The sequence below is a fragment of the Passer domesticus genome, chromosome 3 (genome assembly GCF_036417665.1).
Source record: "Passer domesticus isolate bPasDom1 chromosome 3, bPasDom1.hap1, whole genome shotgun sequence".
NCBI classification, from domain to species: Eukaryota; Metazoa; Chordata; class Aves; order Passeriformes; family Passeridae; genus Passer; species Passer domesticus.
Window position 1 is genome coordinate 41756 of NC_087476.1, and position 16739 is coordinate 58494.

General features: G+C 42.2%; 1 protein-coding gene and 1 long non-coding RNA gene across 5 annotated transcripts in view; one reads left to right on the forward strand and one right to left on the reverse strand.

Annotated features, from left to right (window-relative positions):
* On the forward strand, nucleotides 1-3011 carry LOC135295713 (uncharacterized). Its single transcript, XR_010357831.1, has 2 exons — nucleotides 1-140; nucleotides 714-3011. It is a non-coding gene; the product is annotated as an uncharacterized LOC135295713 (long non-coding RNA).
* The window catches only part of GPN1 (GPN-loop GTPase 1), a 17678-nt gene continuing 2230 nt past the window's right edge, over nucleotides 1292-16739 (reverse strand). Inside the window, exons 4-16 of one of the 4 annotated variants that reach the window (XR_010357830.1) lie at nucleotides 16589-16655; nucleotides 15862-15899; nucleotides 15258-15336; nucleotides 15063-15157; nucleotides 13386-13431; nucleotides 9800-9946; nucleotides 7732-7814; nucleotides 7210-7249; nucleotides 6412-6502; nucleotides 5833-5943; nucleotides 5137-5246; nucleotides 4528-4633; nucleotides 1292-3247 (exon numbers count right to left, since the gene is read on the reverse strand). Coding sequence is in view for 3 of the 4 variants with exons in the window: in XM_064411357.1 (XP_064267427.1) it covers nucleotides 5155-5246; nucleotides 5833-5943; nucleotides 6412-6502; nucleotides 7210-7249; nucleotides 7732-7814; nucleotides 9800-9946; nucleotides 13386-13431; nucleotides 15063-15157; nucleotides 15258-15336; nucleotides 15862-15899; nucleotides 16589-16655 (889 nt within the window). In the remaining variant the exon portion in view is untranslated. Of the gene's footprint in view, nucleotides 4634-4673; nucleotides 5247-5832; nucleotides 5944-6411; nucleotides 6503-7209; nucleotides 7250-7731; nucleotides 7815-9799; nucleotides 9947-13385; nucleotides 13432-15062; nucleotides 15158-15257; nucleotides 15337-15861; nucleotides 15900-16588; nucleotides 16656-16739 lie in introns of those variants that run through there. The other 3 variants (XM_064411357.1, XM_064411356.1, XM_064411355.1) reach the window with 3 other exon arrangements.

Sequence of the window (16739 nt, forward strand, 5' to 3'; positions counted from 1 at the left end):
GGCGAAAAGACCCCCGCAGAGCCCCGACCGGAGCGCCCCATCGGCACTCGGGGCGGGGAGGGGCGTAGGTCGGGAGTGCTTGCGGCTCGCAAAGGCGGACTCTGCGGCAGCAGCGCGGACCGGGGAGCGGCGGCGACATGGTATGGGGGGGGGGGCTCGGCAGCGGGGAGTGGGGAGGGCGTGCAGAGCCCGCTGCGGGCTCTGGGCCCCTCTTCCCCCACAGTGCTTCCGCTTCTGCGGGACTTGGCCTGCCCCGACTGGCCGAGATCAGCACGCTGGCCAAAATAGTTAAGTACCCGCGTCCCCCTGCCCGCCTTCCGCGGGCCCGCTGCTCACCCTCCTTCTCCCCCACAGTCGTCGGGTGTTATAGGTGATAAAACAATACTGGCTTTCGCATTTATAGATTAACTTTTTGCATCACAAGTATTTTGATACGGTGCAACTTATACTTACTTTTAACTGCTTTGTATAGTATAGTGTTCCAGTTTATGTATGCACTGTATATTTCGTATGGATAGTAGTGTGATAAATATATTATGTGACAGGTGCATATTTTATTGGCTTTTTGCAAATATTAAAATGAATAGTATATGTGTTATGTTAGAAAGTTGTGCTGTATTGATTTTCTTAAGTACTGTGTTAAATATAGTTTTAGGTTATAACATAATGTTAAAATAGAAACTATACTATGTAAGATACTTTTTTTTTAAAAGAGAGGAATGAGATATTCCCACCAAGATAGCAGCCACAGGACACCTAATTTATTGCTCATTTATGAGAAGAAACTAACTTCTTCCTGCCTTGCTCAGCCTCAGGATTAAGAGGAAGAAGTTGACACTGACCAGACAGAAACCTTTGTTTGGAGTTCTGCATCATGTATGAGATGTATGAATATGCAAATAAACTATTGCTTTTAAGGGTTAATCCTCTGTTAATGTGTGTCCTTTTTCAGGCTTATTTTGCCCAGAAAGAGGTACTCGGACTGTCCGTAACTCTTTGTTTTTATTGTCTCGTATTGTCCTAATCCTAATTGCCCAAATTTTTGTTACTCATATTACTATTTTTATAACCATTTTATTACTATTAAACTTAAAATTTTAAAGACAAGTGATTGGTGTTTTTCACATATTATATTGTAGGCTTCAGCAAAATGTTAAAATAGAGACTAAAATACTTCTATGTAACTAACTCCGAGAATGGTGTAAAGCAATTATTCTATTTCTTATATCTGCATACTAGCCTTTCCAAGTGATAAGGTAACAGTGAAAAAAACAGAGCTTAAGCATCCAGGAAGGATTTATCGACTCTATTTGCACTATCAGGGAGTGTGAAACAACAGGATAAAACTACAGGAAGAAATAAAATATGTAGACCTAATTTACAGAATGTTCTGCAGACAAGTCAGAGGTTAAAACCAAACAAGAGAGTACCTGGAACGTCAAAAACGCAAAGGAACGTTTGAATAATGTATAAACTAATGAATATGCATGTAACCCCAGCAATGTGACCAGCGTATAGTGAACATAATTGTAAGCTACCTTTGTGCTCTTTAGCCGTGCACCAAAAGCACACCAGTGCTGGATTATTTTGTCCTTTTGTCCTTTATTAAACTTTAAAATATTTTAAAGAGTGAACTCTTTATCACATCAGTGAAGCTTAAGCTGATCTGCATCCAGGTGCTGTGGGACCTGCTGGGGGAGGCCACTGAGCTAATGTGGAGCTACCACAGTGGAGGCAAAGTATTTCAACACTACAATAACATAATCAGCAACATTAATTAATTTTCTGTTCTTCATGCAAGCCTCAGCATTAAGAACACTACTGGCCTCTACTAGTATTAATAATATGCACAGTGTTATTAGTATTAATATTTAGGTAAGAATTGTTACTGTTAACACTGTTAGTGTGTTAGCTGGTGTTTACTGTGAAGCTGTGCTCTCCCACAGCAGGACAAGATCCTGAAGCTGACCTCAGGTGCAAAGTTAGGTGAGCACTGCTGTCCTTACCACAATCCCCCGATGGAGCCATGCTCCAGAGATGGGCAGCAATGAGTCTGCGCATGCCTTCCCAAGGTGACAGAGCTCGCCCTCCCTCCCGTCTGCAGTCAGGGGATGTGAAGGTAACCATTGCTGTCCTCAGCTTCATCTTCTCCAGTGCTGCCAAGCATAGTATAGACAGTGAGTCTCTGTCAAGTGAGCTGCAGCAGCTGGGACTGGCCAAAGGCAGGGGAAACCCTCAGGGTGGTACCATGAGCCAGTCCTGGTGGGATTTGGCTGACGGTTCCCAGCCCTGCCTTCTTCACACCCAGATGGAGGGCAGGCTGCCTGCTGTGCTGTCCTCCATCACCTCCCTTCTGTGCCATCAATCCCTGGGGGCCCCTCGGGTGCTTTGGTGAGGTTTGGCAGCTGCAGGTCTAGTGTGAGCAGAGGGATTCTTCTCGTCTCCCCTCACGAGCAGAGCATGCCAACCAGTTGTGCTGTTTTACATGTGACTGACCCACAAAACTGCAGGAGACTGAGGACTTGTAACAGGTGCAGGACTGGTTCAAAAGGAACTTGGGAAAAAACCTCTGTCTGCAGCTCCACTCGGATTTCTCACTGAAAGGCACCTCACTTTACATAAAAGCTACAAAAGTTACACTGAACTTTCCCAAAGCATGAATCTTCTGCTCATTCCTTGTAAATGTGTGGAGTTTCTCTTCAGAGCGGGGAGCCTGCTTTGCAGTTACTCCTCTGGACAGCAAATGAAAGGACTCTGGATACACCAATGTCATTTGGTGCTAAGTTCCATTTGACTCCTAATCAATACTCTTTTCTTTTGCTAGCTTTAAAATAGGTACCTTGATATCATGCACTTTTATGTAATCTAGTAGTAGTTCTTCCTTGTTTATACTGTGCAGTAAAAATCTTTTGTCTATTATCTCCTATCTGTTTAATAAATAACTGATTTTATAAATTTACCTGATTTGCCATCCTTAAAACTTGCGGGCCAGAGTGCTTTCTTAAATTTAAGCTGTTGCCAAAAATCTGAGGCTAAGGCAGGGCTTGCCTGAAGCTCCCACTCGTTTAATGGCATTTTTGGCATAGTTGAAGACAGGATGGCAAACAATTTAGAGAAACAGACTAAAGGCTTAGCAGATTACCTGCAAAGGCACAGTTTTCATATTGAAACTGATGATCCTTGGCCAGTAGATAACTGGTATAAGTGGGAAAAAATGTAGGAGAAAATAGCTGAAAAATGGTGATTGCTGAAAGATAAAAAAGGAGAAAGTATTATTTGTAATGTGCTGGCACTATGTTTAAAGTCTGCACGGCAATGGAGAGAACAGATGATAAAATGGTAATCTGAGAAATGAAATAAAGGAAAGAAATTGATTTGGTACTGTAAAATTGTCTCTATGATACCAAAATGACAAATTGAAACAACAGTTAAAAGAATCCAAGGGAAAGACAAAACCTGGGAAGAAAATTTAAAATTAACATTACTAAAAAAACCCTGTGATTATCATATCCCAGGAGACAGATTTTGGAATGTTTTATGGAATTGTCTGAGTAGCTCTTGCTTCTTATATTTACATAGTGTGTTCATGGCAGGTCCAGCCTGTGCTTCAACTTAAGTGCTACTCTAACCCTTCAGTCTGCAGGAAAATTAACATTTTGGGAAGTTCTTAGAGCTCTTTTAGTACTGTAAGGGTTAGGATGATTTTCGGCGAGCAGGCTGTCTGTCCAGACCTGTTTCCTTCCCTCTCCCTGTCAGACTGTCCCTTGGCAAGGCTGAGGTGAGACCAGGATCTGTAAAATGTGACTGTCTGTGTCCTCCTGAGGCTGGAGGTTTTAATCAATGCTGATGGAGTGTGAGGTGCTAAAGACTGAAAACCCCTTCTTTTGCCCTGAATCCCAGCACACTGTGCCCATAAGAAGATCCTCTCTTTGTGGCACCTTAGGGATACTCCTCAAGGCAGTAGGCAGAGGCATCTGTTATGGGTCAGCAAGGACTCACTGAGCATAGCCAGAGGTGTTGGGACGAGGTTGCCCCTTGGGCTACAGTCACAGGTTAGGTCAGCGTGGTTCCTTGTGAACATTCCCATAGGACCATACACAGAATTCCACCACAGACATAGTGTTGTAAAATTTTGGTGGCCATAGTTTGGAACTTGGTGAAATTGAAGTAAAGTTGAAGGGTTTATCCACTAAGAGAAGTAGTGATTTATAAATTAAAGCAGAGTGGTATTCCACACTAGCAATTTGGGATTGGTGCTAGCTAACCTGTGCCAGACTTCCACTCAGAGACCTACCCAGCGAGGCCACCCCTTTGTGTGGAGGAGAAAACCCCAAAGATTCTGGGGCCAGACTGCTAAACTGCAAGTGCCTACCATGAAAAATAAGAATTAGCCAGTCTCTAAGCACTTGTCTATATTCCAGGTAAGTTTCCATCTATGGAAATGCCTCTACTAGGGATATATGCAGCCAGTATACAACCCCATGCATTTCTGCTCTCAGCCAAATCAAGCTAGAGACTTTTTATTACCTTCCTTCCTGGGAACTTTCTTTGCTCAGGGTTTTCCTGGGAGGCATCTGTACCATATCTGTATAATGTAATTAAGATGCATTTGCTGCACATCCATACAGATGGGCTGCAAGCACAGGGAAAAAAGTCTCGCTTTAGAACAATGCTTAAAATGAAATTTCCTTCTGTTATTATCATACATTTGTTAGTACATAAAATATATTTAATACAAGCCAAACCATCAAACAGTAAGTAGACTGATAAAGTTCAGTACAGCATCACTTGTGCCCTGGCTGCAGCAGACCCTCAGCTGCACATGTGAATGGAACACGTTTCTGGGGACCAGTTAGCGCTGCAGATACTAATGTTGCCAGAGCTCAAAATATAAGCTCTCAACAGATAGATCTGAAGAATCTGGAAGAAAAGAAACTGCTATCTGATTCCCTCAGCTTCAGGAAGCCATGGTGGCAGATGGTGAACTGAGCAGTCAGTTGGCTCCAAGAACTTTAACTCACATGACCAACAGTTACTGCAGAAAGAGAAATAAAAATCTATCAGAGGATGCAGTTCACAAATAAAAGTCTTCATGCATGGTTCCATGCAAGTTTCTTTACGCTGTTCCTTCCAAACCTTCTGTTTGTGAAGGTCTCATTCATTCAGATTGCTTTTTCTCTGGCATTTCATCCGCATGTCTTGCATGAAGTTTCTAAAGGCTGGTTCTTCGTGACTCTCCTCCGTCACTGAGGGAAGAAACAACAGTTCAGCACTATTCTACCTCTGTTACTGACAAAAGCTAGAGTCAGGATAGTCAGAACAACATAACACATGTGTTGGATCTTCAACTACATTACAGGGCAAAGGAAAGAAGTGATCCGAAACACCAGTGGAACAGGAAAAGAATGAAGATTAAGCCTGTCAGCTATAGAAGCGAAAAATCACCCTCTAAGAACTTAGAAGATTGCTCCAAGACCATAGTCACAGCAAAAGCCACAGCCAGGGGCTGAAACTGTAAGGTCAAAGAGATGATAAAACAGCTGGGAATCAATCAGGTTCAGAGGTCACTGTGTGCCTCAAGCCCAAGAGGTTCTCTGATTTATGTGTGTTATACACCTATTAATTACTTACATAGAAAACTTACAATTGAACTCTCACAGAGGTTGGAGAGTGTTAGCACTGACCAAGCATTGCTTCTGCTATGGATTCTGACACATATATTTAGGTGACTGAGTGTTTGCTTGTTTTCTAGGCCCTCTTTACAGTCCACCCAGGTAATGAAATACAGAGATTTCCTGACTAGATGGTCAGTTTCAGGCCTTATTCCCCTACCTTCATGGTCAATGTCATCAGTATCACTCTCCCTCTCTTCTTCCTCTTCATTGAGAGTTCCTCGTGTAAGGATTAGCTCAGAGGGACCCATTGCAGAAGCATCATCAGGTCCTTGAAGGGAAAATAAATGGTTGTACACAAACTAGCTTGCTAAAGGTAAGATATTGTTAACACCAATGACTTTTATCTGCACATAAACACAACAATTAACAACTGGTCTGAAAGGACAGAAAACTGCTTGTGGATCCCAAAGACACAGGACAGACTTCATCAGCACATACCTGTAAGGAACAGTGCAGCCAATAGCACAGATCTTCCATATTCTAATCTGTTTCACCTTTTCTAAAGTACCTTATTATTTTTATTATGTCTGCTGCTTTAGCTGCACAGCAGGGTTTCCTGCACACCTGTGACTGATAGAGGGGAATAGCTAAGTGTGGCAAATCCCACAGGAACTAAAGCCCCACTCCTCTAACATGGAGCTGCTTTCACACTTTTGCTGTGGAAACAGAGAAGCACTTCTCAACACCAACTCTTCAGAAAACTTCTGCAGTGAACTTGATCTTCCTGGTGAGGTACCTGTCAGTGTGCTGCCCTGCATACACACACTGCCCATGTCCTTCCACAAGTGTTCCAGCTGCTCTCTCTTTTGTTTCTCTTGAGCTTCCTCCTGTAGATAAAGAGTTACATGTGGATTCTGAGAACATTTAAAATATCAGTAGGAAAGTAACCTCACCCAAACCCAGCATCTGTCCTTCAGCCAGAGTGCAAGTCACCGAGCAGATCTCATATTACAACTAAGGTTACACAGAACATTTGACCAAACACAGACAGCAATCTCCAGTATGGCAGACTTCTAGAACATTTTCAGAAACATCAGGAAGCCAAACTCAGTGCAGCTGTGACTGCAAAGAACTTTGGACAGCCAGGAATCAAGGTAAGCAGAGCTACTGATTTTGGCACTGCAGATCAGTCTCTGTTACTGCTTAAGTCAAACTAGTACACTTCACTGGCAGAGGAAGATACAAGGATAGCCTCAACAAATCACTCAAGAATTTATTTTCAAGAACTCTCTATCCTTCTGAATGGAAGACACAAAACTCTTTCCCAACCATTTTCACACAATTAGCTTAAATACTAGCACTAAAGCAGCAAACCATATGTGTTTTAGAAAACATCTTTATTCTTGTAAAGATATGCTCTACCATCTAGGAAAAAAAAAAAAGCAGATAGCAGACTTCTTCAGGACAGGAGTTTTCCTACACTGAGTATGACTAGTAAATGAAATGTTAGACCCTTTCAACATAAAGGCAATTGTGTGCATAAAAGTGGCCTCTAGATACTCCATCTAGGTGTACAACAGTCAAAACCACTTACTAGTGTTTTTCTTAGGCGTTCATATTCTGGACGATACTCTCTGAAAAGATAGAGTGCACTCAGTTTGAATCAACACATGATTTATATTAACTAAGGATCATCTCAGAGGTTCCTTCTACCCCAAAAAAAGTTTTCTCAAGGCTTTCATGTTTGAGAGACATTTCAGAAGGACTAACAGTACTTTTTTACCCAGATTTGGATCTGAAACTAATGGATGCAAAATAGGTGAACATACTTCATTGAAACAGCAAGAGTTCAAACCTTGATCACTGTACAGAATTAGAGAAAAAATATTCCTTCACACATTTAATGGCACGGATAGCTTTTGCTTTTTCACTGAACAGCAAACACAAAATTTCATCTCTGAATAGTGCCTTTACACTGCCACTTTTTATGCTGATGCTTGAAGTTTATTAGAAACCCTAAACTACCTTGGCTAAGGAAGGTGTAAAGTCCTTCAAATCAAAGGAGTTACAAATCAGTACCTTCAGGAAGTGTTCACTGGGCTGACTATGGCCTTACCTCTCGTATTCATCTACAGCTTTAGAAAGCTGGATAAAAAACTCATCCAGTCCTGTGCCGAGCACCGCAGAAACACCAACCACCTGCAAAAGAAACCACACACTACAACTGCAGAGTAACTGAACCAGTCTCTAACAAAAAACAAACAAAAAACCCTAACAAATAATTACTAGTCTAAACCTAACAATAGCCATTTAATCAGCACAGTGGCACAAGAATGTGCAGTACCACTTCTGCTTCTATCCATCCTGCTTTCAAACTCTTTGTCCACTTGCTGTTCATGTTTGTTACCTCTGTCTTTTGGGTGCTGCTGGTTTTCTGTTTGGTGAGTTGTTGCAGTATTTTCAGGGTGTTTCTTTAGGGAAGGGGGCTTGTTTTTTTTTGACAAGTTGGGCATTTCAAGAGAAAGTCAGTCTTTCTGTCACTTACTTATTTGCTGTTAATAATCCAATCTGTACCTAGGGTTATAAGTAGTTAGTATGTATCAGTGTACTAGAATTAGCAAAATCAACAACTGACCTTCTGGCTACATCTAATACTTTGTATGTAGCCACATCACAATAGGCCACACAGTCCAACCCCAGAACAGCAACAGGTGGAGAATTCAATCAATTACTGCAGCAATACATTTAACATGCACATCTCCTTCCTAACTTGGACTTGTCTGTCATTACACCTCTGGCCATTTGTTCTGCATGTGTTAAGTCAATTACCTAAAAATACATTTCATTAGCACTATTACTAGCCAGAATCTATCATCTTCTAAAAAAAAAATTCTTCCCCTTTTTCAAAAGCAAGACAGTCTCAACTACTCACTAACAAATTGGAAGACTTTTTCCAATACAGCCCTGCACTTGGTCATTACTATAGCAAACATGAGACAGCTCTCCAAAGGATTTTAAGTATTACTATATGCTAACATATGTTAATATTTACACTTTCCCTGCATTGAAGTACAAGCTGCAGTTTATGCTACAATCATCACATGACCTGCTCTCCAGTCCAGCATTCTGACATGCAGAGAAATATGACCTAATTAACAAATAAGGAACACGAAGTACTTTGATTCTGTATATGGCACCACTACAATCCCTTCTGAAATTCTGTATATTGTTCCACACAGAACACGTACATTACATCTGGCTACATTATCATTATCTATCTGAATGGAACCACTTGTTTTCATTGCCTTTCTTTTAATACCCATAAAGCCAAGAAAGCTTGCTTTTTCTTTAGTAAAAGCTAATGGCAAACACAATTAGCTGAAACCTTTTGCACAGACTCTCTGAACAGTAACAGCCTCTGATACACAGGGTTTCCTGAAGAACTGGATTACTTTGTCTTCTCAAAACCTGGTTAAGTGAGAAAAAAAAACCCAATTTCTTCTTGCCCAAGCAAATGGGGGGGGCAGGGGTGAGAGGGTGTTTGTTTGGGTTTGAGATTCTTTCCATTCTTCCTGTGTACTAAATTGCACAACTGCACTACACACTTTCTGACCAAGGAAAATTGCCTCAGATAGGAAATGCTGCAACAAAGAATGCTGCCTCTCGCCAGCCTATCTTTGCTTTCTTCTGATGATTAATCACAATATTGAATTATTCAGGGCTGCCACTCAGCGTGACAAGTTACTGAAGTTACTGTTCAAATCAGCAAATCCTCAACATGGCTCATCAACAGACTACAGTTCAAAAGGGCAGTGCAAAGACACTTTACAGAAGGACAGAATGGTTAGGATTGGGTGATAACTCTGGAGATCATCTAGTCCAGCTTCTCTGCCCAAAAAGCAGAATTAACTAGAACAGGTTGCCTCATAACTTGGCCTGTCTCCAAGGGTGGAGACTTGACAATTTCTCTGGACCATCTGCTCCAGTGCTCAATCAATAAAAAATAAGTAAGTTTTTTCCTCTTCTACTTAAATATAGTTTCCTGTATTTCACTTTGTGTCTATTGCCTCTTTTCCTGAGCACCAGTGAACCTTACATTCTACTCCCATACTACATCAAAAACATTATTCTTGAGCTTTCTCCAGGCTTTGATGAGAGGTAATAAACAAAAATAGGATTCTTACCTTCAGTGAACTGTAAAATTCATCCAACACTAAACTCATGGAACGAGTCAGGTTACTGACATAGGAGGTCTCTTGATTCAGGGCATCCTGAAAAGTCTCAAAGTCCTGCATCCATTCCACTGCGAAACTGTGGTCGATTATGTCAGTCTGGAAGGAGAAGGGAAAATATTCAGCAGTAATAATCTTAGCCATAGGCTGTTAAGTAGACAAATAAAAAAAAAAAAATCCATGTTAAGCTTATTTTCAAAATGTTAATCTTGTCAAAATACTCAGCCTGGTCTGAAGTTTCTCAAGTTCTGTTTTTATCAAGGCAATGTTTAAGAAGGCAATGACTGTTTAAGGGAACACTCGCAGGTCTAAAGCCTTCTACAACTTACTGCAAAGGAGCATTCAAGCACTGCACACTGTACAATAAAGTTTACAGTGTAAATAGCAAATTGTATGATTGAGGCCAGGCAAGTGCAGCCCCCACTGAAATCCCAAGCTTTCTTGATTGCCTGGGAGCTGGGGGAGCAGGTGTCACTTCCACACTGGGCAGCAGCCCAAGGACGAGGTCTCTGTAAACACCAGCTGTGCTCTGACCCGAGGAGATTACAACCAAAACTCAGTGCACAACTGTAGTGGTTTGACCAGGAAGTGAGTTTCTGGGAAAGTTGTAGTCAAACCAATCAGTGGCCAGATTTGAAATTGGCACCTGGTGTGGGCACTGGGGACCTGGATACGCCTCTGAGAACACACAGGGGTTAAAAGCAGAAGATTGCCAGAGGGACTTTCTCTTTTGAGTCTGGTCGGTGAGTTGATCTGACCTCCTCCCCTGCACAGCTGTGTCTGGGTGATGCAAGGGAGGCCATGTGGCCTGTGGGAAGGGAGGCCGGAGCCCTGCAAGGTGCAGGGGTGGAGGAGACCTGGGATGTTTGGGCAGCCCCCCAGGAGAGAGTGATAGAGACTGTGCTGGCTTGAAATTTGATATCTTGTGCCGGGCATCATGGCCAGGAGAAGAACTGGGGGGGGCAAGGTGCCCAGCTGCTGGCAGACCACAGTTGAGGTTTTAACCCCTTTAGTGCTGAGACAATAGAAGCTGTAAAAAACACTGATCCTCCCCAGCTGAGAGTTGAGAGGGGACGGAGGATGGGCAAATGAGAAGAAGGCTTGAGTGGGTGAAGAAATGCCAGCAGATGAGAAGCGCCCTAGATGGAGGAGATGATTTGGAGTGGCTTTTTGGCTGGACTTTTCTCTTACATGGCCACGGGATGGAACCAATTTCTTCCTGTAATGTAGAGACTGCACCTTGGGAGAGGCGGTTGGCCAGAAGCCAGGAGTGACAAAGCTGTTGTGAGAAGAAGCAGAGGGAACACAGACTGATGAGGAGGGTGTGGTGGAGCCCTCTGCCTTCAGCGGAGAAGGATCTCTGTTCATGAGGCCCCTCGGCCCCAGGGGGTGAAATATGGGGGGATAGGTGTCCCAAAGTTGAGAGGTAAAGCAGTGGTGAGAAGGGTGTGAGATGCCCTCTGTCTTCAGAGAAGAGGAAGATCTCTGTTCACGAGGCCCCTCGGCCCCAGGGGGTGAAATGGGGGGCACAGGTGTCCCAAACGGTGAGAGGCTGCCACTTCTTGGAACTGGGCAAGGAATTCTTAAAAGGACCTAAGGAGCAGTTTGGATCCATGGACAGTGGTGAGAGCACTGGACATGGAAGGAGGATGGTCACCACGGCAGATTCTCTCCGGGCGGCTGCCACGTGTGACATGGAAGCACAGGAGGTTCCACTGTGTTTCCTGGGGAGGCCCATGGTGCAAGAGGGAGACTCCTCTCTCCTGATGAACTGGGGGAAGTTGCGTGAAGGATGGTATTGGACTGAGAATTGAGTGTTAGAGGGGTGGGGGGGGAGGAGTGTTTTGGAGGTATTCCATTGTGGATTGTTGTGTGTGTTTTTTTCTTTTTTTCCCTTTTGTCTCTATGTTGTAGATTAATAAAGTGTTGTGGTTTTTCCCCTCCATTCCCAAGCTGGAGCCTGCTTTGTTCTGTTTCCAGGTCACATCTCACAGTAACCATTTTGGAAATATACCTTTCATGGGGGCACTGGCACTATGCCAGGGTCAATCCATGACAACAACAATGGACACAAACAAGTGAGACGGTTCCACAATTTTACATGGACTCATATGCAAACAGTCTATTCAAAAGTTTCATCAGCATCTTACCACAGGCATACGCACTCTCAGCACAATATGAGGTGCCTAAAACTCTGGTATGTTTCATTTCCCTGCACCAACGGGAAGGAGAAAGATGAAATATTGCCTAGCATTACTCACAAGATTTCAGACAGAACTGAATCCACCAAGGGCCAAAGCCTGAGTACTTCAAATTTTATAAATAAAATAAAATCATCTCTACAAATTGCTTTTTTTCCCCCTTTGCAAATCTTAAAATCCTAAAATCTGTTTGTCACTGCATGCCTGTAAGTTGCCCAGGATTCTTGTTAAGAGTCAATTTTAAAAAACTCAACTTAATTACATTTTGTTAAAAACTCTTAAAATGATGTTGCCTTTACTCTTTAGCGAAGGCAAACATTAAATTAAAATGAGGTTTGAGGTTATGAATCCTAAGCCTCAGGCCTACCTTTCCTAAGGATCAAGTCCCACTCTTAAGTCTTTCAAAAGATGTAGTTTCTTAAGAGAGAATGATTTTCCTACCTTGTGCCTTTTTCAGTGGAAAAAAATCCCCAAAAATTTAGAAGCTTACTCTAAAATTAATGTCTAGAGTTAGAGAGAAAACAGCATACGAAACCTTGCTCAGTAAGCAAGCAGGTCTCAAAACAGGGTTTGGGTCACTGGGCAGACGGGCAGAGCTGGGGCACACCAGACACTAACACTAAAATGGCACAGTAAAGGCACGGCCTGTGGGAAATGTGTGTGCGTGTGTAGAGAGCCTGCTGTGCTGGGGATACAAGTACAAATGATGTCTGTGGGCAGCAGCACTCACACCAAAAATCTAACGGGATTCTTTCAATATCTGAAATAATTATGTTTGAAGAGACAGCCATTAAACTCAAAAGCACTCCTTTAAGACTGCGAGTGCACTACACGGCAGTGGATGAGTATCTCTAGACTATCTCTAGACTTCTGCCTCCCAGCAAACACTCGATCAAACACCTTCTGCTGAGTTTTGCCTGGTACAGTACATGGGACTCCTTCCTCAAAACATGCAGGTGTTACACCGCTCCCGCTGTGAGTCATTGGCCTGCTGCCGGGTAGAAACAGTAACAAAGACCAATGCCACCTGGACACAGGGTGTGTAAGAGCAGACTCTATAATGTCCTCCCTCTTACCTTACAGGGTTAAGCATCCCTATAGCCCAGGATTAAGGTCCCAAATGTGCTTCAAAGTGTTGGTGTTCTGTTTTGGGTGCAACTGCCCATTTCTGGCTATACTTGTGCCCCTTTTAGATTTGGCTGGCAGCCTGCAGCCCCCCCCCCCAGTCTCTCTTTTCTAGAAAAAAACTATTATTGGGGTAAAACAAAGACACTACACCAAAGAACCTAAGCAGAACAATGTCCCACTAGGAAATGGAAATCAGAGCTTTGACTTACTTTGTTCATAACTACGATGAAAGGTAGCTTTGTCTTGTACAGGATACTGGGCAGGGAGACACAAAATGAAAGTTTAATTTAAAACTCACTAGAATGGAAAGCATGTTAAGCATAAGGCAGACAAGACTTACGCAAAACTGAATATATTTGACATCAAAAGAAAATTATTTTCTTTTGCAGCAATCAGAATGTGATTTTCACCCAGGTCCTGCTTACAATCATTGAACAAAATATGCTTCCCCAAGATCCAAGCACACATCTGAGAGGCAGAAAGTCTCTGACAGACCCAGTTGATTTTGGTTTCCATTTCCTGTCTCTCACATCCCAGTTTTTAACTACGTTTGCATTTTGCATTTGACTCAGACCTCAAGTTCTGAGAGATTGTGAACTGAGCAATGAATTCAAATAACACAGAACATCTAAAAGGAAAAAAGTACCTCAACACAAGAGCTCTCAAATTTATTTCACTGTATATGTGTTCACCTTTTGCTCAAACTAACATCAGAAAATGCAGCATGCAGTAAGACATATTCTGCACACTATTACAATGATACAGCTCCTGATCTTGAAACAAGGATTGCAAGGGTTTTTGAAAATATTTTACCAACATTTACCATGAATTATGACAGCTCTAGCTATGCTGATCATTCTATAGGTATTTAGTCCCTAATTCAACAGGAAAGAAGAAGAGATAAATTAATGTATGAGAAAGAATACAATAAATCAAGAACCCATTGCTATGCTGAACCCAAAACAAATCTTGAAAAATCTCTTGAAGTATCAATAACATAAAAAAATAGAATAAGAAACTATGTGTTTACATAAGGAACTTAAACTAGACTATCTTGATACGTCTTAGATAAATGTGTTTATAAGCAACAGGCAATGTTAAATCCATTGTAACCAGCGTTCACCACACCAAGGTCTCATGGATTATTTAATGCTTTCAGTGGGAGTTTTGAGCCAATGACCTCCATATGTCCACTGGCACCTAATTTATGCTGCTTTTTCAATGAGAAAATCACTAAGAGAATAACCAAGCCCGTATATGAAGTGGATATGAGACACCCTGGGCTGCACCAAGAGCAGTATGGGCAGCAGGGTGAGTGAGTCTCCCTTTTCACTCTGTTCTCATCCCACCTGGGGCACTTCATCCAGCTCTGGAAACCAGGATACAAGAAAGAGCAGTAAAGTGGGCCCACAGGAGGCCATGCAAACTATTACAGGAGTCTCCTATGGAGACAGGGCAGAGAGTTGGGATTGTTCATCCTGGAAAAGGCTTCAGGGAAGCTTTATTGCAGCTTTCCAGTATACAAAGAGATTTTTAAGGAAAAATGGAGAGTGACTTTTTACCAAGGCTTCTAGCGACAGGACAAGGGATAATGGTTTTAAGCTGAAAGAGACATGCTGACAAAATTTTTCATGATGACAGCAGAGAGATACTGGAGCACACTGCACAAGGAAGCTGTGATTCCCCATCCCTGGAAGTGTCCAAGGCCAGGTTGGATGGACCAACGTGGTCTAGGGGAAGGTGCCCCTGCCCATGGAAGAGAGCATGGACTAGATGGCTTTTAAAGGTCCCTTTAGATCCAAACTATTCCAAGATTCCCCCCAAAAGTAACTACTAAAGAGACACAGCAATTAAAGCAGATGGGCTGCATTTACAGCCTTTCTTACCTGCAGGCATAGAGCATGTTGGACATAAAGGTGATAGGGTTAGTACTGCGAGAGGTGTCCATCACATAGACAACAACTGAAGGGAAAGAGGAGGCCTGGGAACACCAAGTCAGAGACAGTTTGATTAGAAACTCACTGCTCAACAGCCAGGTCATTCACATGGCTTCACTGTCCAGTCATGCAAAAAGCACTTACCAAGGCCTCAGTTATGATGGTTCCTGATGCTGACCAAGTAAATACCTCAATTTGCCCTGGTGTGTCAATAATAACATACCTGGTAAGAAGTTACCCCCAAACAACAATAAGGGAAAATTAGTTAAGCACAAGGTCCTGTTCTGACTAGATTATTACCAGCATACAATGGCAAATTACATGATTATTCTATAACAGATGAGAAAAGCTTCTCCCAAACACTGATGAGATTTATGGGCATGCCTGAAAATCTCCTGTGTGAATTTTGTAACTAAGAAGCATGTCATCTCATGAGTTGAAGGCATCAATTTTCCAGACAAATAGTAGTGCAAAATCTTCAAAAAAAGAATTAATTGCTGCCTATTTTGAAAAGTTTTTGAGCAAAAATGATAGTCTAATGGAAGACAAGAAAAGCAGGACTGTAATAAGAAGGCTTTATTTTTATGTAAGTAAAGAAAATCTAGTTTATCCATTCTATGCCATTTTCCACACAAAATTTATAACAAGGCGAAAAAAACAACTAGAAAACATTCCGAAAAGCTTTTTAGAATTTTGCAATTTTCCCACAATGATCCCAGACAAGCACAACTCAGTAGAATGTACTCACTTGGATGCATTTTGTCTTTTTTCAATAAACTTCATCACCTGATTGAAAAAGCAGAAGTATATTTTGTATTTAGGCTCACAACAGGAAACTTTCATCTTAATTTCATAGCAGAAATTACTTGCACAACTGCAGGTGAATATCAAAAGGTTAAAGTCTTTATGCTTTTCAGAGTGTGAAAATGCCTTACTAAGGAGGGGTGAAAAATGTTCAGACCCTGCATAGGTCAAAGACAATCTTGATTTTGTGCGTGTTCTAGTATCTGGCTAAAGAAATTAGTACCTGACTAAAATAAAGGCAGTTGTTCCATGCCTCTTCACCAAGAGATCGTCTCAGTATCTGACACCAGTCCCCACCCCAGTACTGATTTAGTGCTATGATTTAGGAGGGCAAACAGCCCCAGGAAAATTTAACAGGTTTATAGAAGTGAGCTTCCCTACTTCTAAACCAGAGCATCCACATGAAAGATTTTATAGGAAACACACTGCAACAACAGTCCTATACAAAAACTGAAGGATGTTCTGGACTGTGGCTTCCTCATTTTACTTTAAAACAATCTCTCATATGAAAACTAATGTGCTCTAACAGCACTGTAGAATACATGGTTCTGTATGGAGGATAACTCCCCAGAAATATGAGAAGGCTACACAGCACCCCCTGTGACTGGACACACAAAAAACCCCCATCTCCAGCACACATCATGGAACAGCATACAGAAACTACCTCGTACCTGGTCAAATCTTGTAGCAAAGAGATTGAGAGAGGTCACTATTCCGCCATTTGGGCCCAGCCCATATCTGATGCTTCATTTAGGAAAACAGATGGTTACACAGACCCCAGAGGTCATCTTTGTCAACTCTGACAACAGATGCACTCTGGAT